The 25,543-nt window shown below is 44.7% G+C and overlaps 1 protein-coding gene across 5 annotated transcripts in view; it reads left to right on the top strand.

The window, feature by feature from the left end:
- Window positions 1-427: 427 nt before the first annotated feature.
- Window positions 428-25,543, top strand: part of SYT9 (synaptotagmin 9) — a 155,831-nt gene continuing 130,715 nt past the window's right edge. For all 5 annotated transcript variants that reach the window (XR_016440265.1, XM_090032770.1, XM_090032772.1 and 2 more), the window contains exon 1: window positions 428-917. Coding sequence is in view for 4 of the 5 variants with exons in the window: in XM_090032770.1 (XP_089888896.1) it covers window positions 770-917 (148 nt within the window). In the remaining variant the exon portion in view is untranslated. The remainder of the gene's footprint in view (window positions 918-25,543) is intronic.

The raw sequence follows: 25,543 nt of genomic DNA, 5'->3' as shown, positions 1-25,543 counted from the left end.
GTGTGTCCAACCCAAGTGTGTGCATGCGTGTCTATCCAGACTATAGGAGCAGCTCCCCATCAGTCAACCTAAGGAAAGTGTGTGTGTGTGGTGTGGATGTGTCCAAACTATTGGGAGTAGTGGCTCCATCAGTCAACCCAAGTGTGTATGTATGTGTGTGTGTGTGTGTCTCCAAACTAGGGGAGCAGCTCCCCAACAATCAACCTACCGAAAAAGAGAGAGAGAGGGAGTCTCCAAACTGTGCGAGCAGGTCGATCCGTGTGTGTGCGTGTAGTGTGTGCGAGGCGCTTTGGCCCGGGTTGTGCCTCTCCTCGGGGCGGAGGCAATGTCCGGCTGCATGCCCAGGGCCGCCTCCTCCTGCCCTTCCGCGAGCGAGGCGGGGCTGGGCTCCGCCCGCCCTCCAGCGTCGTCCCCCGGGGAAGTTGGCGGGCTCGGAGGACCCCGCGTGGCGGCTGGCTCCTGGCCGGCGCGGCAGGGCCGGGCGGCGCAGTGCGCGCCGCGCCCGCCGGGGAGCGCTGTTCGCGCGCCGCGCGGAGCCCCGGCCCGGCCCGGCCCTGCCACCGCGTGCAACTAGTGCCCCCGCCTCCTCCCTGCGCGGCGGTGCAGGCACCGGGGCACGGCGAGAGAGGCAGCCGGGCTTTGCCAAGGCGGGGGAGTGGGCTCCCCGCTCGGCGGCCGCCTGCCCGGCAGCACCGGCGGCGGCGGTGGCGGTGGCGGCAGCAGAGTGCCCGCCGCGCTCCCGCTCCGCTCACGAGGATGCTGGGGGGCGATGCCTGGCGCCAGGGAGGACGAGATCTGCCAGACCGCGCTGCAGCTGCTGGCCGAGCTCTGCTCCATCGGCGCCGTGGAGAGCGAGCACTGCCGGGACTTCGTGTACTACCTGCGGGACAGAGCCCGGCCCCGCCTCGCGCACTCGGGTACGCGCCCCCTCGCGCCCGCCGCCCGCGGCTCCGCTCTGCCTCTGCCTGTGTGTGTGGGGGGTGTAGTGTGTGCCTTATGCGTGTGTGTGTGTTATGGAGGTGTACTGTGTGCGTTACGTGTGCATGTGTGTTATGGGGGTGTGTAGTGTGCGCGTTGTGTGTGTTATGGGGTGTGTAGCGTGTGCGTTACATGTGTGAGTGTGTTATGGGGGTGTGTAGTGTGTGATTTGTGTGATGGGGTGTGAGGTGTGTGAATGGGGGTGTGTATGTGTGTGTTATGTGTGCATGTGCTACGTGGGCGTATGTGTGTACTGTGTGCGTTACATTTGTGTATGTTATGGGTATGTGTAGTGTGGGTGTAGTGTGTGGTATGTGTGCGTGTGCATTGTGTGTGCATCTGTGCATGTTATGTGTTTGTTGTATATGTGTGCATATTGTGTGTGTTATGTGTGTGCACTGTATGTGTGTTATGCGTATGTCTGTGTTGTGTGCATGTGTTATGTATGTGTCTATTTGTACGAGGTGGGGGTGAGTTACTGGAGGAGAGAGGGGGCAACAGCTCCCTATGGCTGCCTTGCTCTAACTTTGCTTCACTGCTTAGGGGAAAGAAAGAGACTCCCAATCCCCTCCGCCCCCCCCCCCAGACTCCTTCCCCCAGTTAGGACGGCAGGGGCTGCGTCCACCTCCCCTGCCCCCTGAGGAGAGGAGGATCAACAGGTTTTCCCCTTCATGAAAGGTTCCCTCTGCCCCACCCCCCGCCCCTCAGTCAGTCGGACGGTTTTTATTCACTGGGACACTATGGATTGTGTGGGATGGTTTGGATAGCCTTGATCCTGCCTCAGGCAGGGGGGCGGACTAGATGCCCCCAGAGGTCCCTGCCAGCCCTGCTTCTCCATGGGTGCGTCTGCACATTAATGCACCTTAGTTACTGCGCATTCCGTTTAGTACGTCCTTAATAATGTATTAACTAAATGCACAGTACCCAGACTTAACTGCACCGTAGTGCCGGCGCAATTATTTAGTGACACTTACTACGCATTAGAATAACACCGCACAATAGGCTACTAGCACCGTTTTGCAGTGACATGCTACTGCGCAGGATTATTAGGCTAATGCACCGTAAGCATCTAATAGCTATTCTTTCCAAGTCCAAGCACCACACTGTTGTGTCATTCCCCAGTGTCCTCCAGAGGGCTGGTGAAAGAGGAAACCCAAAGGAGGGAAGGGGGTTGTTTGAAGCGCACCTAAATTGCTAGCTTTCTTTTTCAGGCTAGCTGAAGAAATCCATAAGAGATCAGTGCATTAAGGGCTGCCCCTTTCCCAGGCGTGGATTCAGTGCCTTTAGGTCCTAGACCTGCTGGCAGGTGGCTGCACAATTATTGCTAGCTTTCACACCACATTAAATTGGAGTTGCAAAGAGCAGAGCTCCTTGTCAACAGCCCTGTAAGCACATTTTCATTATTAATAATAATTTTTTTAAAAACCCCAAAGGTATCATAGAATCACAGAGAAGTAGTGCTGGAAGGGACCTGCAAATCATCTAATCATCTAATCCAACCCCCTGCCTGAGGCAGGATTAGCCTACCCAAAGCCTCCTATACCATCCGTACAGTGTTTCAATGAAATATATTTGTACGTGCTCATCTGAAGGCAGCCTGAGTCCCAGATATCTTTTTTTGAGTTAGAGCTTATTCACTGTTTCATGATTCCATCCTTAGAGGTTGTTGAAACATGGGTAGACAAAGCTTTGGCTGGGATGAGATAATTGGATAAAAGACCTACTTTGAGCAGGGGGTTGGACTACATGACCTCCGGGGGTACCCCCTAACCCTCATTTTCTATGATTTCAATGATTAAGAAATTGCTTGCTTCCTGATATTAGTTTCAACCCACAAGTATCTTGTGAGCTCATTCAAACTATGACCTGAGTGGTCGGTCCTTGATGGCTTGAGCAAGTGATAAAGATTAACCATCTTTCTTGAACTCTGTGGTCCTTGCAATCATTCTCGATTTAATTCTAAAGCTCGTGGGTCTTTAAAACACAATGAAACCTAACATTTCTCAGGGCAATGCTTTTTTGTTTTGTTTTTTCCTTGAACTGGGTGTGTTACTTTACTATTTCAGTGATACAACAAGGCAGAATTAATCCATCTTAAGCATCATCTATCCGAGAGATGTATTTGTATTATGTCTTGAGCACGGCTGCCTTAATTTCTTGTCTCTCGAGATAGCGAGCTGATTTAAAACTTGCCCTTCAGCAGGCTTCTTAATGAGGAAGCTGAACTCCTGCTGCTGTTTAAAAAACTGTTGAACGTTTGATGTTAACTTCTATCAAAGTTCTAGATGCCTTTAGTCCTCAGGGGAAAAAGAAATTGTAGATTTTAAGTAGAGTTTAAAAGTTTGTGTACCATGTATGTAGATGGTGTGTGTTATGTATAAGCATTCCACCAGATTGGAGTTTCACAGGCGCAAAGGAAAATTAAAGTGACAAATCAATGAAAATCCATTTTTGAAAGAGTTAAAGTAAGAAAGAACTGGACTGCACTTGCAGTTTTCACACGGTGGTTGTGTTTGAGCTGAATATTACTGCACAGTACTTATTTACTGTTCTTTAAAGAAATTAATTTAGTCAGCATATTGCACCTCAGTTTTAGCCTCTTCTTCAATGTCTGTTGCTTTTTTAAACAAAGATTTTTACTGTAGTTTGGTGAATCTGATGTAGCTTTCACAAAGCAATCAAGTGACAAATACTTGGGTAGACATAAAAACCATCAGCAACCCAATGAGAACAGAAAACTGAGATAGAAAAGTCTTCTATTTACAATCAATGAAGTTTCTTCCTGTGTAGTTTGCTTGTTTCAAGGTCTATGTGCAACTATGCTATATCTCCATTCACTTAAAAATCTCTAAAATTAATTTCAGACATAAATAGTAAGAACTTACAAAATTACCAAAATAGGTAGAATTATTCACGAAATAATTAAGATTAAGGACATGAATTTAGTAGTTAAATATTTGATTCAAATATCATATCATATTTGTATTTAACTAATATCCATGATTGTGACTGTTTCTTTAGTTTTCTTACACTAAGGTATCACATGCTTGCATTTTAAATAATGATTCACAACAGGATGCATGTTTAAGTCAATTCTTGCTTAGAACAGTGAGTTATTTGTACTGTAAGGCTAGCCTCAGATACTTTTAGCAGCAAGATCTTACAGAAGTCACTTTGTATTTCCAGTAAAGTGGCATGCAGAAAAGATACCTGGCATTCTGTTTGGAAGTGTTTTAAAAATATGTTAACCAGTATAAACTTATATAAATGTTGCTTGTATAGTTGGAAGAAGATGGGATCTTCATTTTCATATACCACTTTTGTTAATGATGAAAAATGTTCCTTATTTTACCCATTTTTTTTCTGAAAACATTACTATAGGATGGGTTAATAGGATTTGTTGCAAGTCTAGTTTGTTACACAGTGTAGCTATGCTACACAGGTTTCCCTCTCTTTATGCAGCTTCTGTATGTGTGAATTCGCTCTTATATGATGACCCTTTTGATACCAAAAAATTGTTATATGCAAGGTAAAGTCACTCTTATGCTATTGGTGCGGTGGAAGCCTTCAGTCAGCTGCATTGTGCAGTGCATTGTGGGAGTGACATGCACCAAAATATGGTCTCCTGCGTGGATCTGTGCTCCTTGCTCATTGTCTGCAACACGTGTTTCTGTAGTTGTCCTCCCTATTATGGTAGTGCCCTGGGCTTGTGTGTACTGTCTGCTGTTGGTGAGTACCCAAATTGTCTTGTAAAAGTGGTAGAAATGGGTCTGGGGGTTAGTACTGTCGAGGTCTTAGAACATATCCCTATTTGTTATGTTGTAAAGTGGGCTCCTTTTATGTGAATTTGAGTTATGCACTGTTTTCCAGGAATGTATATACATAAAGCAAGGGAAACCTGTATTAGGAATTTATTAATATAATTTCACTTGCACTACTATAATTAATTCTATAATTATGGAGATGCATATAGACTGTCAGACAAATTAAATACCCAGGATTTCCCGGTACTGGAGTCAAATGCTCTAGGCTCAGAAGAAGGCAGTGTTTTCCATCTTCCAAGGTAGTGCCACTGCTTCCACTGTAGCCACTCAACAGCATATGGGCCAAACCTATTGTGATTTATTCATACAAGTGATGTCATTGAGTTATTAGCCTCTGTAGAAAGATTCATCTAGTTTTCAAGGGCTGGAAGGACAGGGACTATAATGTGAAACCACAAGGAAAAGTTTTGGCTGGAAACAGAGAATCAACATTAAAAAAATCAGCATTAAGTCGTCTTGTAACCAAGAGTTACATTAGCCAAACCAAATGATGTTTCTCTCAGGTATCCATAAATATTCTCAGACCAGACAAAAGAAAACCATCTAGGCTACAGCCAGACATTGCATTTGTCCTGGGTGAAATCCTATGACCCCAGCTGACTTCCTGCCCCTCGGACAGGGGGCTGGACTCGATGGTCTTCTGTGGTCCCTTCCAGTCCTAATGTCTATGAAATCTATGAAACCATTTTATTCTGGGGTGAAGTTGCTTGGATGTCCATATTGATTGTCCCAGGACAAACCTTAAGAAGGGTCCTGTGATAAAGTGCTAACAGTTTGTCCTGGGACATCACAAAGCATTCCTGAATGGTTGTCCCAGGAAGCAACAGCAGAAAAGTGGCAGTCCATTCAGCTGCCCACTGAACCCTGATTGGAAAAGTGATGTGTGTACATGCCACCTAAACACACACAGACCTTTCTGACTAAATGGGGTTACTAAAATAGTGACTAAAGCAAAAATTGGTGGACAAATAATGGTCAGCAGAATGACAGTTTACATTATGGCAGGGTTTGTACAAGAATGTATAAATACTATTTTAAAGTTTTTTCTTTTTTTGTCATGTATGGTTGTTTCCATGTCCTTGGGTGCTCACTTAATGCTGTTGCAACTTGAAAGAAACAATGTACAATGCTTTATTTCGCATGTAATTTACCCTACTATAGGAGGAAGGAAGAACTGAATATTCAAGAGACTGATATTCTATTCACTTTTCCACAAAGACTTCAGATGTGATGTTGGGCAGGTCACCTAGGGCCAAATTTTAAAGACCTCCAGATAACTAAGGACACAGAAAGGTACCTGGTGGAATTTTTCTATTGAATTCAATGGGAGTTAGGCAGCTGGGTAAATCCCACAAGGGCCATATCTATCTTTAGTAACCTCTACTTCTTCTTGCTCCTCCTCAGTTCTCCACTGGTAAAATGGTAATAACCACATTTCCCTGTTATACTGGAATGTTATAAATACATGAAAAACTTTAAGGCGCTCAGATACTATAGCACAGGGGTTGGCAACCCCTAGCACACATACCAGTGTGGCATGTGAAGGCATTTTGCTTGGCACCTATGCCTCAGGGCAGACAGTGGGGAAGGAGCCAGGGTTGTGTTGCCACAACAAGGATGAGGCTTCCCACAGCTCCCCTGCTGACTGCCCAGAGGTGCGTGTGCACTTGCTGCCGGCAGTGAGCTGGGGTGGGGCTCCACACACTTGGGTGCAGTGGCCTGCAGTTTACCCACTTCCTGCTGCAAGCAGCCCAGGCTCCATGGTGGGCAGCACTGGCCTGCCCAGAGCCCAGGCTGGCTGCGTCAGGTGACTGAGAGGCTGCAAGCTACTGCACCAAGGTCTGTGGATCCCCAGACCAGTTTGTTGCTGGCTGTGGATGCATGCATGCCTCAGGGTGGGCAGCAGGAGAGCAGCAAGGGGCCCAATCCTTGTTGTGGTGCCACTGCCCAGGCCCCTTCTCCACCATTCACCTGGAGGCACACATGCACCCACTACCAACAGCGAGTCTGGCTGGGGTTCTGCACACTTCAGTGTAGCAGCTTGCAGCCTCCCTGTGGCCTGCCACAGCTGGCTTGGGTTCTGGGCTGACCCCTGGCACCCGCCATGAAGCCTGGGCTGTTTGCAGCAGATGGAGAAGAGGCTGGAAGCCGCTACATTGAGGTCTGCAGAGCCCTGGCCCAGCTCGCTGCTGGCAGTGGGTGCCTGGATGGCGGGGAAGGGGTCAGGGCTGTGCTGCCACAAGAAGGATCAGGCCCCTTATGACTTCCCCATTATCTACCCCGGCAATACAATGTCTTACAAGTTGAGGTTGGGGTGTTTTTGGCACTCTGCCCAAAAATGTTGCCAAACCCCGCTATAGCAATTAAGACCTGTGTAGGAAAGCTACTTTAAGGGGCATTATAGGATCTTAGAAACAATCACCCAGTGAGGGAAGCCACTCATAAAATGTCCAAGCAAACCTGGCTAATGGACTTAATTAAAGGCAACAGGAAATTTTGCAGTTGAGGGATAAAAATTTGTTGCTGAAAATAAATTATGGCAACTTGCAGTCAAAACCCAGGGGAAGGTGGCTTGGTGAGGGTTTTTTAATTAAAACAGGACTTATGGCTGAAAGGCCGTAATTGTTTGTCGGTTTGCCTTTAAGAAATCCCTCTCCCAACTCCTCCCAACTTTTAACACTTGATGTGTGTCATACTGTCAGGTAGATCAGTTGTGCATCACAGGTAGCTACATATTTTTCAGACAGAACTGTGATTCTGAACCATAAGCCAAGCAAACATTTTGCAAAATGATCAGAAGAAAATGTAATATGATTCTGATTTAGAATCATAGAAAAGTATGGGTGGAAGAGACCTCAGGAGGTCATCTAGTTGAACCCCCTGCTCAAAGCAGGATCTTATGTAAACCATCCTGAGCAAGATTTTGTCTAACCTATTCTTAAACATTTCATGAACAACCCTCTCTCACAATTAACAGGCATGTGACCTGAAATGTCAAACACATGCTAACTTCAAAACTACCGGGACTTGCCACATGTGAAATAGCGAAATAAGGACACTGTCAGTCTCCTGCCAAATACTGCAGGGACAGAAGTATTTGTTAAAAAATACTCAAGAGATCCAAGGAAGAAGAACATATACCCCACTGGAGAGGTACCAGCTTAGCACAGGTGATCTCTTTGTTAACAGGAGTTGCTGCATCTTTTTTAGAGTAGCAAACACTAGTAAAGTACTGTGGATTTGCTGTCATTATAAATAGCTTTGGATGTTTCCCAGCTGGATGACAAAGTACTGTTCATCAGCTGTCATTTCAAAGGGTTATTGATACTACTTTTTGATGCGTTTGTGTGCCTTCCCCCCCCCCCAGTTTCATGCTGAAGTTCAACTCAGAGTAGAATTCCCCAGATTTCAGTTATTTGCCAGTGGCGGACCTGCCATTGCCCTTTGTAGATCTCTCTATCTCTGCTGAATTTCTGCATTGTCTCTTGTTATGACATGAGATGCCCTTCCCAGATTATCTTAACTTCTGATCTCTATGTACTCTGCTGAGTATTTGATGCAGTGCTGGAGTGCTCACAGCCTGGTAATCTGCTTGTTCATACTGCTGAAATATAAATATGAAGAGTTTATGTAAAGGATAAACTTAGAGGAAATTGTATGTAGGAGATTATATCAAAAAGACATTGCACATTCTGGACTGAATTGTTCTTCACTTTTCCTTTTTTTCCTTTAGTAAAAGAATGCAATTCTAAAAACTTACAATAAAACATTTAAAAAGGTCATTGGAAACTCATGTGGACTAACAGTAGGATGAAAAGAAAGATCAGGAAATGCTTATGCAGATAAGGGAGTCATATAAAAGGGCTATGACATTAATCATGGTGATTTTTTCATTAATGTCACACTGAGAAGAATAATAGCACACATATTAAGTAAAGTTTCCTATTCTTGCTGTCACATTTTGAGGATAAGCCAATAAGATCATAGGTTAGTTTTAATTACATACTTAAAAATGACCAGTATATGCTAAAATAGGATAATTGTCAGTGTTATGTATTTAGTGATAGACATTAGACATGAAGCACTCCATAGGTCATAAACAAAAGCTATGGATTTTTACAATAATGGAAAATCAGACTTTATTATTTAATCAAATTAAATAAAGCTCATTGCAACCAAGGAGTCATGATATTTAGTCATGGAAATGGGATGGGTATTGCAGGAACAACAGGAAAGGGCCAATTTACATTTATGTTAGTGGAATCTAGAGTCTTTTCATCAGTATTTTACTTAAATAAGTGTGTGCAACTCCATGTGTGTCAAGTATCCAAGTTGTAGCGATATTGGTCTAGAGTAGGGGTTTTCATCCTTTTTGGATCAGTGTACCCCTAGCAGCCAGATGTAGGGGGGGAAGTAGGGAGGCGGCTGGCATGGCTGGACGCAAGGGGGTGGGGGGTGGCGCAAGGCCATGTGTGAGCTTCCTCCGCCTCTCACATCCAGCCAGGTGGGTGGCACCTGTGCAGCAGTGCCGGATGGTGTGTGTCAGTGCTCCATCTCTGTCTGTCTGCATGTACCCCCAGTGGCCTTTTCAAGTACCCCCTGGTTTAGAGACAAAAAGGAATCAGGACTCATGGTAGAGGTGATATCTTTTGTTAGACCAAATTAATACTAGATTTTTGCAAAACAAATTCTGTTTGAAACAGGAGATTTTACCATACCTTCAACTCTCCTATAAACTTTCATTTCTACCCAGGAGAATTTTTACAAGCTTTTCTCCTATGCCTGAAGAAGGGTGTTTGTGCCTGAAAGCTTGCAGTTTAAAGATTTTTTTTTGCAAAAGTCTAGTTGGTCTAATAAAAGATATCACCTTTACCACGAGTCCTGATTCCTTTATGCAACACCACGTGGTTCTTTTAAACAGGAATAAGGTGACTTGGCTATGAAATAATTTATCAACAGAAAAACCAGACAAAAAAAAGTGTGAAACAACAGAGATGTCTTGATGGTATTCCTCCATCTGCTTGGCCTAAACACCAAACTTGATTAGCGAGAATTTTGCCTTAAACTTCTTACCCCTTAGTAAGGTCATGTTTTGTGAATGCACCCAATTTAAATAATGGGAGCTGGAATTTTTCTGAATAAAGCAAAATCCTTTATATGAAAACATTTTTTAAAGTTTGTATTAGGCCTGGGATTTTAAAGTTGCTTAAGAAAGTTCCAATTCAGGGAGTGTGTGATTCTCAATCCCCTTGGCTGCTTTGAAATATCAGGCAAGATTCTGTCATGTGTTTCATCCATCTGCCTTAACTAGGGCTAACTCTCCAGGAAGGTTTCTTTTCCTTTCTCTTCTCTCTTTCCTTTTCAATCACAATTAAAAGTATTTTAACTTCTTATGAGGGGCACATCCAACTTTTCATGCATGCATAACCTGAAACTGGCTCAGGCCTCAAACAGGTGTTCATTTCTAGCAGTGGACATTTTTTGAGAAATCTTTCTGAGAGAGGTAGCAATACAGTTCTGCAGCTGCCCCCACTTCCCTGTACTCAGTGCCTTCTCCATACCTGGGTGATGCAGTCTGGGGAAGGAATGGGGAACAGTGACTGTTCTACTTCTCCCCTTCCCAGGGGACTTGGGCAGTGAGGCAAAACTCTTTGCCTGCTCCTCAGACTGGTTTCATATCCTCATCCCACTGTTGGATGGTTGGGCGAGTGACTTCAAAGCTGGTGGGAGCAGGACGTGGGCTTGGGGAGAGTCTACCTGAGCCTACTCCCCTGTGCCCACAGCTACATGTCACTGCCCGTGCCACTCAGCCCAGATGTGAGACTGCAAGAAGTCAGCCCTTAAAGTGCCATACAGGGGGCAGGCAAAACATCCTCCTATGTAGCAGGTTCAAACCTAGTGCCTGCTGGAGACCCACCTGAGCCTGCTTTCCTGTACCACTGTCTTCTCATTGCCAGCTGTGTAGCTGGATGGTGGGGGCAGTGATTTCAAAGCTGACAGTGCTGGGAACTGGGCCTTGAAATTGCCGCCCCCACCCTCCTTATCTGGTTGTTGCAGACATCAAAAGGAAGCCATCAGGGCTGGGAACCCAGCTCAAGGAGAGCCTCACCTGCACTTGGTTCCTGGCCTCATTATCACTGCCTTTGCTCTCAGCTGGCAATGCCCAGTTTGGGAAAATGGTGCAGCTGCTGCTCCTTTCCCCTTCCAGCCTGGGGAAAAACCCCTGGCCTGTTCCTTAAACTGAGCTGTTGCAGTTTGGGGAAAAGGCAGAGAAAATTGCTACTTGTGTCCCAGACCAGACCATACCAGACAGAGAGGAGTATACAAGTGTTCACTTTTGCCAAGAGAGCTTCTGTTATGAGGGCAATCTTTCAGGTTCAGGTTTCTCACAGAGGGTTATGTTTTCCTGTGAAGAAAGGGAATGCATGCTTATACATTTGTAGTTTCTACCAGGAGAGCTGCAGTTCTGGTAAAAATGTAATGCCTGTGTGGTCTCAACTGATTTTGTTCACACTTTCAAAAAAGAAGCAACTTCAGAGATTACGTTAAGCATTAGAAATTTCAGACAAATATGAAAAAGTTAAGAAGTCATGAAGAAGAGAAAAAACATTTAATGATGGCTCTGATTTTACTTGCTCTGGGTCAGATTCACTACTGACTGCATATTTTATTGTGGTTATATTTAAATGTAAAATGCTGCTATACAGATTTGATGGTATTATCACTCGTTTTGCATTAGGGAAAATCAGTCCATAAGATGCATAGAGCATGAATATTTTCTGATGTTAGGACATATGAACTAGGTAGTTTGCAGCCCTAATTCCTTTGAATTTCAGGAACCAAAATACTGTTAAAATGTAACACTAATTCCATATTTTAGATAGGAACTAAATTCTGCTTTCCACTTTTTGAAAAGTAGGAGCAAATTTGGGGGATCTAAAGAAACATTTGTGGTTCACCTTTAATCTGAGATGCTGTAATGGTTTAATTGGTTTCAGGGCACATTTACTGTAAATGGTTAGGTGCTTAGAGATTTTCCATTGACACTAATAAGGTTAAGTACTTGGGTTAAGCTGGCAATGCTGTTTTAAACAGATAACTGTAAAATGATATGCTTTGAGAAAGAGGAAAAAAAGGATGATATGTGTGCTTATCAGCAAAGATTGGGGGACGCTTTTAATTGTTTGTTTGTAAAACAAAAAAAATGTTAGGGATGCAATATTAATTACAATAAATAAAATAGCAAAAATTATTTTTTCCAGACAAAGATGTTACTATAACATTACAAGAACTGCAGTTCTTAGAGTAGGGGTCTTTACTTCTTGTATGTATTCTGTGTATATACCTATGGTTATCAATTACAACTTGCCACTTAAAATTATGAGCACTGAGAGAGAGAGAGAGATGTTTGTTGTTGATAGGTATCATATTATTAAATTGTGATCCACAGGCTCTACCCTGATTCAGAAGAGTTGTATGTGATCTTGTACAAACTCATGTGGACAGATCCTTGATTCCACTGAAGTCTTTTGCAGTGCCAGAGCAACTTTAAGGCTGCTCAGAAAACCCAGTTGAGTTTTACAGCTTAGGAAATCATGAGCTGGCATGAAGCTAGGTTTTTATTACAGTCACACCTGACCTTGTACCACAACAGTCCTATGGATGCTGTAACTTGTATGCTCAGTTTTGACTTTTACTAGCAATGGGATAGGTAATGGAGTAAAGATTGCTAGCAGAAACTTTTCCTTTTCTTTTCCCCACATTGCACGGGGGAATTGATGCTGCTGAGTACTGTGCCCATGCTGTTAGTAAGAGGGCTACAATTAATCTGAAGAAAAACAAACCCTTTTCTTACATTCAGAAAACAACATAATTGCAGAGATTTAACTGAAAAGTTAAACCTGCCTCGTCAATTTAGACAATAGGCTTCATGGAGCAAATGAGAACTAGAATTTGTCTCATAGGTTTCCGGGTAACATTGACAAAGCAGAATCAATGTTTCTGGGGGGGAGGGATGGGGATGTAAACTCATTTATGAACTTCATGCTTCTTTGGAGCTGCATCAAACTTGCACTTGCCCATAATTTGTATCATGGTCCTTAAATATAACAGTGCTATGCTATAATTTATGGGGTAATGCCAACTACATTTGCAGTTTGAAACTTTTGACATTTTGTTTTTTGACAGAAGATGAATATATCCAGTCTTTACTGTATTATATTAGGTGTCCATTTGTATAAGCTGTTAAACAGACTGATTTGTTAGCAGTGACCTGCTAAAATCCCAGTACAAAACTAGATGAAGAATCACTTTATTTGACCTTCCTGTTGTTTGGTAGTGTTAGAATGATGTTGTAGCCATGATGCTCTTATGCAAGATGCAAGGATTTTTTTGGTTGATATCTTTTATTGGACCAACTGCATAGTTGGAATAGTTGCCTTCATATGCAAAGCATTCTTCTTCAGGATGTTTGCCTTTCTGTTATTTGTCCATTCTGTTACCTATTTGTCCTGCTATTTTGATGGCTGCATTTGATCCCTATTTGCATTTCTTTGGGACATGCAATTTTAACAGGTTTTAATGTAGTAACAATAGCAAATACCTAAAAAGATACCTGTAACCACTATTAGATTTGCTTCATGACATAAAAGTCCAAGGCAAAAATGTACATTTGGCAGAGAGGACACCCAGGTCTCCTCTCAGCTTGTCAAAACTTTATTTTTAAGGATGCTCATGTTGCCACTCTACCTATGCATTTCATAACATGTTGGTATAAGAGTATAATACCATATTTACCTGAATCCAAGATGAGTTTGAATTTGAGAAAACCACCCAATAATTAGATTGCAGAAATGAAAAATGATACAGTTGTTTTAATTTTCTGTGTATAGAACCCACTCATTAGAGGGTCATTTTGAATTTACTCCCGCCCCCCACCCCGGTCACAGGAAAAACAGTGGCAGGGAAAGTAGCCGCAGGGTGTAGGCAGCCTGCTCCAATGCCCCTTGTCCTTCCACCCTGCCACTTGGCCCCCTGTGCCTGCTCCCCAGTAGCCCTCAGGCTATTTCTGTGAAGGGGAAACTCCTCTATTGCCCTGTATGGGAGGCTGAGCCTACTGGCTCAATATGGCCAATACACTCTCTGGTACATAGGAGCCATAGGATGCTGTAGACCTTGCTGTTTATTTTTGAAGGTTTACATGGGGTATGAAATGACTTCTAGGTGGAGACACTCGTGTAGAAAGAACTACTTCAGCAGCAACCTCTCCCCACGTGCCCCTCCAGTAAGTACCCTCTCTCCCTGCCACTTGTTCCCTTCTGGTACTTGCTCCCCACCCCTTACATTTGTAGCTGCTCTGGCTCTGTTTCCCCTGTGCCCACAGAGTACCTGTCCCAGCTAGGCAATTGTGGCGCCTCCTGCTCTAGCCTGGGTCAGAGCCGGAACTGCAGCAGCTCCCCCTTCTCTGTCTTCCACCTTGTACCCCTTTTCTGCGGTTCCCTTCCCTTTCCTTGTCTTTCCACTTCCCTCCTCCCTTGTGTTTCCTCTTCCTTGTGCTCCCCTTTCTTTGTGCATTCCCCTGTTCTCCCTCCTGCACAGCATGCCTCCTTCCCCAAGTGCCCCCTGGCACCACACAGCTCCTTCTTCTATGCTCCTGACTGCCCCTTCCATTGCACTTCCCCCACCATTGCATGCACCTTTCCCCATGCTCCCCCATACACATGCACACCTGCTCCATATGCCCCCTACCTTGCTATGTGAGCTACCCTGACTTCATCTGGAGCTGCAGCAGCTGCTTGACTGGCCTGAGGTCTAAGACAAGATTTTTCCCCATGTAGAATGGGGAAAAAGAACATGTCTTAGATTTGAGTAAATGTGGTATGATACAACCTTAAAACTTATTTCAGTCTCAGTCTTTCTCCTGAGTCTGATTTTTTTCCATCTGTAAAACCCGGATAACATTTGTCTTTCTCTGCAGTGTTAGAAGTATTGGAGAGATAAAATAGGGAGCAGGTACCTAAGAGAAATAAAACACTTACATAGTGCATATATAGTCTTAGTGTCAATAACCTTCAGAGACTCCCCTCCTCTTTTTGCCCCATTTTATATTTGCTTCTCATTATTCCAGTGTTTACTTGAAATTCTTTAAGGCCTCTTGGTCTTAAAGGCTTTTACAATTTACAAAGAATGAATACAGAGCAAATGTTCTTGCAGGGTGCTTTTTCAATGCTTTCATTAGTATATCTTCTATTCTGCAAGACACTAAAGCATGCATCTGATATCAGACAGGTGCATAGTCACTGTTTTTTTATGGAATATTGCACATGTTTAAGTTAGGCATCTTTCTAAATAATAGCCTATATTCCAAAGCAAGACAGTATTGCAATGTAATGGGATATAACAAGGGTTATTTGAAATAAGCTAGAGGCATATGCTAGTTGTCTCCATGATGACATATGTTATGCTAAATCTTAGTTCCTCATCCTGTGCTACCTCTGAAAACCACTAATTTTGATTAATGGAAATACCTCTAGAGTAAGTAACGTACAAGTCTTGCCTTTGTACTGGAGGAACCTATAGAAATATATAGTAAAATTATAGGATGGATCATTCCATACATCCCTTAAATATTTATTAGAAACAATTCAAATAGGTTTGTGAAACAATATTGAAAATTAGCATAGTATATCATATACAAATCAAATAAACATTATTCGTCTACTGTCATCCAATGGCTTAGGAATTTTCGTAAAAACAAATATACTACCAGCGTGTCAAAATAAACAGTCATTTAGACCAATCATATAAAAAATGGTTAAGATAAAAAATAATCTAAAGGAAAACATAAGAAGCAACACCATTTTCAAATTACTACAATTAATTACAGCAGTGTCCCTCTTAAGTCCTAGCTTCTAATCTGAAATGCTTTTCAGTACTGCGTACATTACATATTGTAAGCCAAATTCTGTTCTCTTATGTATAGCTGTAGCTCCTGCTGAGACCTTATGATAACATTACTTGTGACAAGAGTTTAGTTTAATAGGATGTATATATTCTTGTTTGAGGACAAAAATCTGCTTTATTAAGATATTCTAAGAAGTAGGAATAACTTTATTTTTCACTTGTAGTCATTTGCATGCACAAAGCCCCACAGTTAATTTTTAATGGATCTATGGATTATTAGTTCCTTGTAAAATTTTTGTGAACATGTGTTAAAACAACGTCGTTGTTAAATAATGTCAGCATTCTAAATTGTTACATTTTGTGCTTATTTGAGTGACCAAAGTACAACTAATTGGTCATGTTTTTCTCCCTAAATACTCTCTAATTACTAGAATTTATTGCGGGTGCAGATGGCTCCATTTAGATATCTACTTGATTGGATTTAGATTTCTAGAGCTCTGAATACAAAGTTACTGAAATCAAAAATAGTAGTTGGGTTGGGTTGAGGTTTTTGCTAAAAAATTGACACATGCATAATTTGTCTTTATTTTTTTACTGGGCATTTGCAGGATTACTAAATATGCATGTCAAAGCTAAAATGAAAATGTATTTAATACAGTTTTATATCCTGATTTAGCTAGCAATCAGACAGTGCAAGTAGTCAGTGTAGACATAAATTTTAAGTTCATTTTTCCCTGGTACTTGAAGACATAATTTGGTGACATAGAAATCACTGTCTGTTGTGGGATTCACTGAAGTTTAGATAGCCGATATGAAAATAATTTCAATGGTATGGTCTACTTCCCTATGAAGGTGTTTATGTTCCTACTTAAGGCTGACAACTATTTTTCCCAGTTTGTATTAAAAGCCTCGTATGATAAGACTTCTATCCCTTCTCTCTCTCCATCGTTCAGTCTGTTGGGTATTTATTTTGTGATGCAGTAGAACCTCATTTTACACATATTCAACATACCTGAGTCTTGCATTTACGCAAGTTAATATTAGCACCCAAGCAGAAAAATAAACCCTGAGATGCGCGTTATTCATATATATACATGAGATGTGCAGACCGAGTCAAATGCAGTCATGTGCAGCTTGGGTTCCCAATCAGGATTCTGGAGTCAGGATTCAGCCTCAGTGTTGCCATTGTGTTCAAGATGAGTGCTTCTGATATTGATTCTACAAGTGCTTCTGCTTCTACAAGGGAAAGGAAAGCTATAACTTTGGAACAAAGACTTGAAGTTGTGAGGAGATACGAAAGAGATGAGAAGACAAAGGAAGTTAGATGTGCGACAGGACTCAGTGAGTCAACTTTCTGTACAATTAGGGACAACGCAGAGAAAATTAAGGAATCCTGCAAGAATGCTACATGTTTATCTCCTGCCCGCGTGTCATTAACAAGGTGGTCCATCATGGAGAAAATGGAATACTTTAACAACATGGATTGAGCACCAGAATCAAGAACACATGCCGCTTTCGACCCAGGTGATTCAAGCAAAAGCACGCAGCATTTAAGAAGTGTTAAAATATGATGATCCTGAAGCCAAGTGTGACGGGATGTGACCTAGGGGTGCCATGAACTCCCCTACTGCCCCCCCACTGTGCCAAATCGGGTTCAGTGCACCCTTGCTATCTCGCCCGCCACATCTTTGATGGTAATATTGTTAAAGGGAGGCTGCCTTTCTACCCTCTTTGGCACAGTGCCTTGAGATGTCCCAGTCAGTGCCCTGCCTTCAGTGACACAGTACACCCTAACCTCTGGGGCCCATCTCCCGTGCTCTTGCCCGCGCTGGGGCCCATCTTCTGTGTTCTCGCCCACACTGGGGCCTTGCCTCGCGATCCCACAATTGAGGCTCAGATGGCCGTAGCCATGCCTGGCCTCCAGACCCCCTTTCCAGGTCTTGTGCCCCGCTGGGCTCCTCCCAATCGAGGTTCAGGTGGCCGTAGCCATGCCTGGCCTCCAGACCCCCTTTCCAGGTCTTGCGCCCAACTGGGCTTCTCACCTGCGTCCACTCTGGGGCTTTACCCTCCCAATACTGCCCACACTGGGGCCGGGGTTGATACACCCCAAAACGCAGCACCCTGTCCAGCACCAGGAACCCCCACACTACTGGGGAGCTCCTATGAGGCCTCCTCTAACCCCTACAGCCTCACTCAATCCTCCAGTCTTATACAACAACAAAACAGAAAACTCCCACTCCTGTGTTCCAACATAAATTCCAAGCCAAACTGGCTAACCTTCTTTCATATCCCTACTAGGGTTTCCTCCACCCAGTATCCTCATTCAGAAACTGCTCAGACCATCAGGCTTCTCTGCTCTGCATTGCTCCAACAGAGCTCTACCTTCCTCAACTGCCAGAGGGGACCTGACCTCCAGCCTCAGCCTGGCTTGTTTATATAGGCCAGGCCCTGCCCCCTTCCGGTCAGCTGACCAAACTAGTTGTCTTGGCAACCCACACCTGTGTTGCCCTGGTGACTGGCAGCTGAGCCCATACTACTGTTTGTCAGTAGCAGGCACCCTAGTGCCCTGCTACACCAAGCCATTTAATGCAAGTGCTGGATGGTGTGATAGATTTAAAGCATGCCATGGATTTCATAATCTGAAACTGATGGGCAAAGCAGCAGCTGCTGATAAAAGTGCTGCAGATAAATTTTCTTCAGGTCTACCGGCTGCCATAGAGGAAGGAAGCTACGATCCGAGGCAAGTTTTCAACTTGGATGAAACCAGACTCTTCTGGAAATGTATGCCGAGTTGCACATTTATCTCAGTCAAGGAGAGAGCCACCCCAGGGTTCAAGGCCACAAAGGATCACTGCATGCTGCTGCTCGCAGCGAATGCAGCTGGTGACTTCAAGATCAAACCACTGATTGTTTACCACACCAAAAACCCTTGGGCGCTTCAGGGTTATGCAGAGGGGCACCTGCCTGTGTATTGGAGAGCCAACCAGAAGGGATGGGTTACTGGATCATTGTTTGAAGATTATTTTTCCAGTTTGCTGCAGTTGGAATTGAGGGCTTATTGTGACAGGCAAAATCTGCCTTTCAAAATTCTACTGCTTCTTCATAATGCTCCAGGACACCCCTCAAGTCTTGGTGACCTCCATGAGAACATTAAGGTGCTGTTCTTACTACCAAACACAACGTTGCTCATCCAGCCCATGGATCAGGACATTATTCGAGCTTTCTGAGGACCTTCAAGAAGCTTATCAGTGAGACAGAGTCAAAAGAAAAGGCAAACGTCAAAGAATTTTGGAAGGCATTTAACATCAAGATGGCCACAGGCATCATTGGAGATGCCTGGAATGATGTTACACAGCAGTGCCTTAATGGTGTCTGGAAAAACATCTGGCCTGCTCTTGTGAATGATTTCTGAGGCTTTGCTGCTGCTGAATTTATCAGTGATGCAAGGCATGAGATCGTCAAAATGGCTGTGTGTGTGGGCTTTGAGCAGGTCGCCAAGGAAAACGCGGCTTTGCTGCTTGATTCCTATAGGGAGGAACTCTCAGATGAGGATCTTGAGCTGGATAGGAAGTGCCATGAAGAGGAAGAGCCCATGGAAGAAAATGACAGGTGTGAGGGAGCGGCGACTAGGGGCGGCCGTGAACCCCCTAGCGCCACCTACCGTCACTTTAGGGTGACGTAGCACCCTCAGAATCTCGCCCGCCACGACTTTGATGTTAAGATATATGATGTGGAGGCTGCCAGTTTCCCTAATGGACGGTCTAGTTGTTCGTCCCTATTCCAGACTGGGGATTTTAATAAGCGTCCTGCCTTAAGGGCAATGCGTGCCTCCAAGCCTCCCCCTTAGCACGCCCCAAGCCTCGCAGCTATTCCGGGGGACGCTTGTATGGTCCCTCGCCCCTCGGGTGCCCCTTGTTCTCACTCTCAGGCACCGGGGCTCTTCGCCCACCTGGCGCCTCCTTGGGTCGGGCCCCAATCTCTGGCCCGTTCCCCACGCCCTGGGCCTATCACGCTGGCGCCCAGCCACTTGCTGGCGCCTCCTGTGTCGGCTCCACCAGCGCCGCTCACTACCGGCCCCCCCTGGGCCGGGTTCTAGCCGGCGCCTGGCTAATCGCCGGATCGGTCTGAGTCTGGAGCACTCTCACCGCCCTAGCCTCGGCGCCCTTGGGCCGGCACGCTCTTGCCGCCCTAGCCTCGGCGCCCTTGGGCCGGCACGCTCCCTCTCCCGGATCTCGGCTCTATCGCCGCCCTAATCTCGGCGCCCTCAGGCCGGCTCTCTCTCGCCGCCCTAGTCTCGGCACTCTCGGGCCGGCTCTCTCTCGCCTGGCGCACTAGCCTTAGCTCTATCGCCGCCCTAGCCTCGGCGCCCTTGGGCCGGCGTTATCGCCGCCCTAGTCTCGGCGCCCTCGGGTGGCTAGCTAGGCCTGGCTATTCGGCCCCTCTCTGGGGCCTTGCCCCTCAGGGCCGCTACCGCGCTCCCTGCGCGTTGCCCCTTTGGGCTTCCCCCCTCCGGGGCCGACACGCCACGCGCCCTATCTCTGCCCCGCTCTCGGGCCTTGCCCTCTCGGGGCTGACTCCGCGCCCCCGGCGCCCTGTCTCTGCCCCGCTCCGGGGCCTTGCCCTCTCGGGGCTGACTCCGCGCCCCCGGCGCCCTGTCTCTGCCCCGCTCCGGGGCCTTGCCCTCTCGGGGCTGACTCCGCGCCCCCGGCGCCCTGTCTCTGCCCCGCTCCGGGGCCTTGCCCTCTCGGGGCTGACTCCGCGCCCCCGGCGCCCTGTCTCTGCCCCGCTCCGGGGCCTTGCCCTCTCGGGGCTGACTCCGCGCCCCCGGCGCCCTGTCTCTGCCCCGCTCCGGGGCCTTGCCCTCTCGGGGCTGACTCCGCGCCCCCGGCGCCCTGTCTCTGCCCCGCTCCGGGGCCTTGCCCTCTCGGGGCTGACTCCGCGCCCCCGGCGCCCTGTCTCTGCCCCGCTCCGGGGCCTTGCCCTCTCGGGGCTGACTTCCGCGCCCCCGGCGCCCTGTCCCTGCCCCGCTCCGGGGCTAAACACCGCCCTTATGGGCTGGGGTCTATAACCCCGCACACTGCACCTCCCTGGCGCAATATAATGCCCAGCCACACCAACACTAGTGCCCCTGGCACTGTGCCTCAACTGGGCATTGGGAACCCCCAAGCTGTGGGGGAGCTCCCGTGAGGCCTCCTCGCTCCCCTACAGCCTCCCCAGTCCTCCGGATAAACTGTAACTTAATACTCCAGCCATCTGGCTATAACATAAATACAAAGGCTCCACACGCCTAACAACTCCAAGCCCCACCAGGGCCCGCAATCCTACCTCCAGTCAGGGCGATGCTGTTCCCTGCATCATTGCAGCCGGTTAGCGCGATGAAGTAGCCGCCACTAACCCCGGCCGCTCAGCTCAGCCGCAGAGCTCCTGCTCCTGCGGCAGCCAGAAGGAAACTGTGTCTCAGGCTCTGGCCTGAGCTGGTTATAAAGGCCTGGCCCTGCCCCCTTCCGGTCATGTGACCGCCTGGTTGCCCTGGTAACCCGGCACCTGAGCTGCCTGGGTGATTGGCAGCTCTGCCAATCACCCTCACAATCACGGAGCACCTCTGTGACTCCGTGACAACAGGCCCTCCCCCCGATTTCTCACGATGAAAGGCATGGCTGATGCGTTCAAACTTTTGGATGGCTACCTAGCCTTCTGTGTTGAAAATGACCCCAATCATGAAAGAAGTGCTAAGTTTGCCAGGCTGATGAAGGAAGCCAATGCCTGCTACACGGAGCTTTACAGGGAGATGCAGCGCTGCTCAGTGCAGTCTTCCTTGGACAAGTTCTTCAGGAAGCAGGACAGCACTATCTCAATTCAATCAACCGACTCTGAACCCTTGGGGAGAGATATCGCTGCTATCTTTTGATGTTTTTGACCTGGATGAATACTCAGCTCCCCACTGATGGATGGATTGAAGATTGTTGCATGTCGATTTTGTATTTTTTTTATTATTTTACTTGCAATGTAAATGAATAAATATGTTTACAATATATTTTTGTAACATTATAAAGTACTTGTCAAAAAAGGTTGCATTTGGTGTCTTTGGTGTCCTAAATGTGAGGTCCAAGAAACACGCCCCTCACTTGCCTATTATTTCCTATGGGAAAATTCACCTTGAGTTGCGCGAATTCACGATACGTGACGTTTCTCAGGCACACAATACATGTGTAAGTCAGGGTTCTATTGTATTTAGACTAATTTTTCTCATTTTAATTATAGCTCATTTTTGCTAGCTATAGCCTTATGTTTGTCATGGCTCTTCTAACATATGCCCATCTGTCCAATAAATATATGGACCATCTTAGAATCCACAGATATCTAGGATAGAGGGATTCCTTCTTCCCAACCAGGTCCCTTACATCTGAGCTGGGACTAGAGTAACGTGGGAGCTATGAGAGATGCTCTGTTTATCTGCATACCATGCACATCCATTCCCCCCTGCCCACCACCCCTAGTTGGGGTTTGTATCTTAACCCCTCTAAAATTGGCCCTCTACAATTAGGGTCTGTATCTTCAGCAGGCGAACTAATTGTTCTTTACTGGCATACAAGCAGGGAGGGATACAAGCAAGCAGACACTCTGCTCTAATGACTACTTAGATGGCTCCTACTTCTCCTTGGCCCCAGTGAGCAGAAGGCATCGAATCTTGTGTTGACCTTCTCACACCCCAGTAGCTTTTGGCTGAGAACTGTATCTAGTGCCTGAAGCAGCAATTCAGCTGATATGCTGCATGGAGTTCGTGTTGTCTTGATGAGGTTTGTGGTGTGGAAATGACACTATTATTTAAAGGAACATATTTAAACAACTATTACCAGTAAAAAAGGATCAGTCGTGCTAATGCCCTTGCAAGGGCATTGAGCCTATCCATGTGGCTGTTCTGCCACAGTAGGATGTTTCTGCTACTTCACCCATCCTAGACAGTTTCCTAGGATGCTACGTTTTCCAAATACTCTGGGTGTGTCCAGAGGAGTGCACATGTGCATTTCCTTGGGACATATAGCAGCGGCATATAGTTTGCAGGTAGTAAATTTACCACACAGTAAAGCCAAATAGTATTAATTGCATGTGTAGATGCACCCAGTGAGGCATAGCACACATCTGTGATTGTCCTAGCAGTGAGGCAGGGACTAACCCACAATTAAGTTACTTGTTCCTGCCTTTCTCTAGGGAGAAGTAGTAGGCTGCATCAACTTTTTACCAGATGTGAATTACTTTCAGCTCCGTGCTAGGAATCCTAGCTAATAGCTCTGACTCTTTCCTTGCTTATACCTGGGCATTTACATTTTTTCAGTGAATTCATTTATATTTAATAGGTGAGCTTGCATTTTGACTTTCTAGTTCCACCTTTTCTCCAGAAAATACAGATATTATTGCTGATTTACTATAGATCTATATTCATGGATTTTCTGTATTGGTAGGGATTTTTGCTGTACTTTGGCATTAATTTAAGCTCTTTTATGGCTTTATTTAGACTGAACAGATAGAGGGAGATTATTTTAGTTTAAAGCTTTACGCCCCTTTGATGTGAGGTTTGTGACATTGTCTGCTTTCAAACTGATAAAAAGATAAGTAAGTTTACAAGCCCACAATCTTACTTTGCTGGATGATCAGGAAAAAAACCCAAACAATTAAATATAGGTTTCTTATTTTAATAAAGTTAGTTGCAGTTTATAAAGAGTTTCTTTGCTAAATTTCAGTTTATCACGAAGTAAATATTTATGTGTATGTTCTTTAGTACTGATACCAATGAATATGTTATAGAAAGCTGATGGGTTTTTTGTTCTTTTCAAACAAATGGTTGAAGTAGAAAAACATTATACATAACAGCTGGTGTTCATACATTTATAACATTGGCTTTTGTAATCGCACTGAATCTGCATGGTTTTAAGATGCTCAATATGTTTAGCAGCATTTTATGGATACTGAATACTTGTTAAGCAAGTATTTTAGCTTTCTGTTCTGGCAAGCAGATACACAGCTAGGATTCATAGGATATTCATGATATGCTTAACAGGGTTCCAGAAAGGTGATGGGATGTACCTAAAACTGATGCAAAAAGTTACACTCTAAGCTGTCTTACAGAAGCTGGGGACATATCAAACAGTAAGTGCGAGTAGAATCAAAGGCATCAGGTCCCTCAGAAAATTATTTTGGATTACTTCTACTGGTATTAATGATTTCAGATTTTGGAGAATCACAATGTGTAGGAAAAAAAGGAATAACAGGTTGGATACAGAATTACTCCCAACAGTATACTACTTGCATTTTATCCAGTGTACAAGTCTCAAGCAATAAGGTTTTTGGCTTTTCCCTTGGGAGACTGTTTCCTCAGCCTAATAAATTTCAGTGATGAAGCTTGTCCAGATATTAGAATTAAGAATGGATAACATGAAACAATTATCTCATTGCCTGCTTACCATCCTGAATAATTCCTGTTCACCCCTGGTGTAGCCTGTATCTACTTGTGGCCACCTGCTAGCTAAGCATAAGATATTACATCTCTTTTAATCTGTCCTTGTAAATCAATCTCTCTAGTTCCTAGGTCACTTGTGCAGCTATTCTCTTAACTTCCTCCAATTTGTCAATACTTTTCTGGTAATATATTGTTCCAAAAGAGCCTTATTAACTTCCTGCTCTATTGCCTTTGTGAAGCTCAAATCTGCCCTGGGTTTTTTTTGCTGTCATAGCACATTGTGAATGCATATCTAACTTCCTGATGTGTATCAACCCTATATCTGTTTTCCATATTTTCATACATATTGCTGCTTCAGATTATTTTCCCCAGATGTTTTATCTTGCATTTTTAAGCACTGTATCATTTGACTATTTTCTGCCCATGTTCTAATCTCTTTACATCTCTCTGTTTCATTTCTCTTTTCTCAATGGTATTTGCAACTGCTTCAGTTTAGTGTAGTTTAAGAACATCATGAGTACTGTTAAATACCTTTTCTACCAATGAAAATGATAAGTAACAATGTATCTACACTGTCTCTAATATCAGGCATTGTGCCTTGTCTATTTTATGTCTATCAAAATGTTTTAATTATGGTGTTTCAAGACACCCTATAAAAGACTTCATTGGCATGTGTCATAGTTTATAACTAATTAGAACATGGTCTGAAGTAAGCTAGTAAGAAATTTCTTACCATAATATCCATTTAGAAGGGATAGTACATTACTAATGATAATGATATCAGCACAACCAAGAGTTTTACGCTTTTACAGTTTAGTTTGTGGCCGATGAAAAACCTTTCTGAACATCAAAAAGAGAGCTTTTGTATTTCCCCCCTCCCAGGTAGGTTTATTACATAAGATTAATAGTAGGTCATTGCATCTGTCTTGGAATGTTTCATGCCATAAATAAAATATAATAATCTCAATTCTCTGTTACTTATGATCTCAGCACAAAGAAACTATAAATCTTGTGGCTCTAGCTATGTAAGCTCTACTATCCCCTTGTTCATAGACCCATAGTGGTGGGGAGGAGGTCAAGGGGGATAACCAGAACACTGTGGCAATAGTCAGCTGCTGAAAAGATCTCTCTGGTGGATGGATAGCCAAAAGCTAGGGGGACCAGTCCTGAAGCTATTATGAATTTATCTGGTTTTCATGTGTATTAAAAGAATCACTAAAAAACTGTGCTATTTAGTTAATGCGCATTAAGATAGGCTAATGCTAATGTGCATTAAGCACCATTTAAAAACCATAGGCATTTATATGCATACTTTTTGGTCCCACAACATGCCAGAGATCTGCTGCTTTGGAGCAGACTTGATTAATTGAGTCTGCTCTGCACG

The sequence above is a fragment of the Crocodylus siamensis genome, chromosome 2, assembly GCF_052110815.1.
Source record: "Crocodylus siamensis isolate JL-2025a chromosome 2, ASM5211081v1, whole genome shotgun sequence".
NCBI classification, from domain to species: Eukaryota; Metazoa; Chordata; order Crocodylia; family Crocodylidae; genus Crocodylus; species Crocodylus siamensis.
The sequence above is the reverse complement of the archived record's forward strand: the minus strand, read 5'-3'. Positions and strand labels throughout refer to the sequence as shown.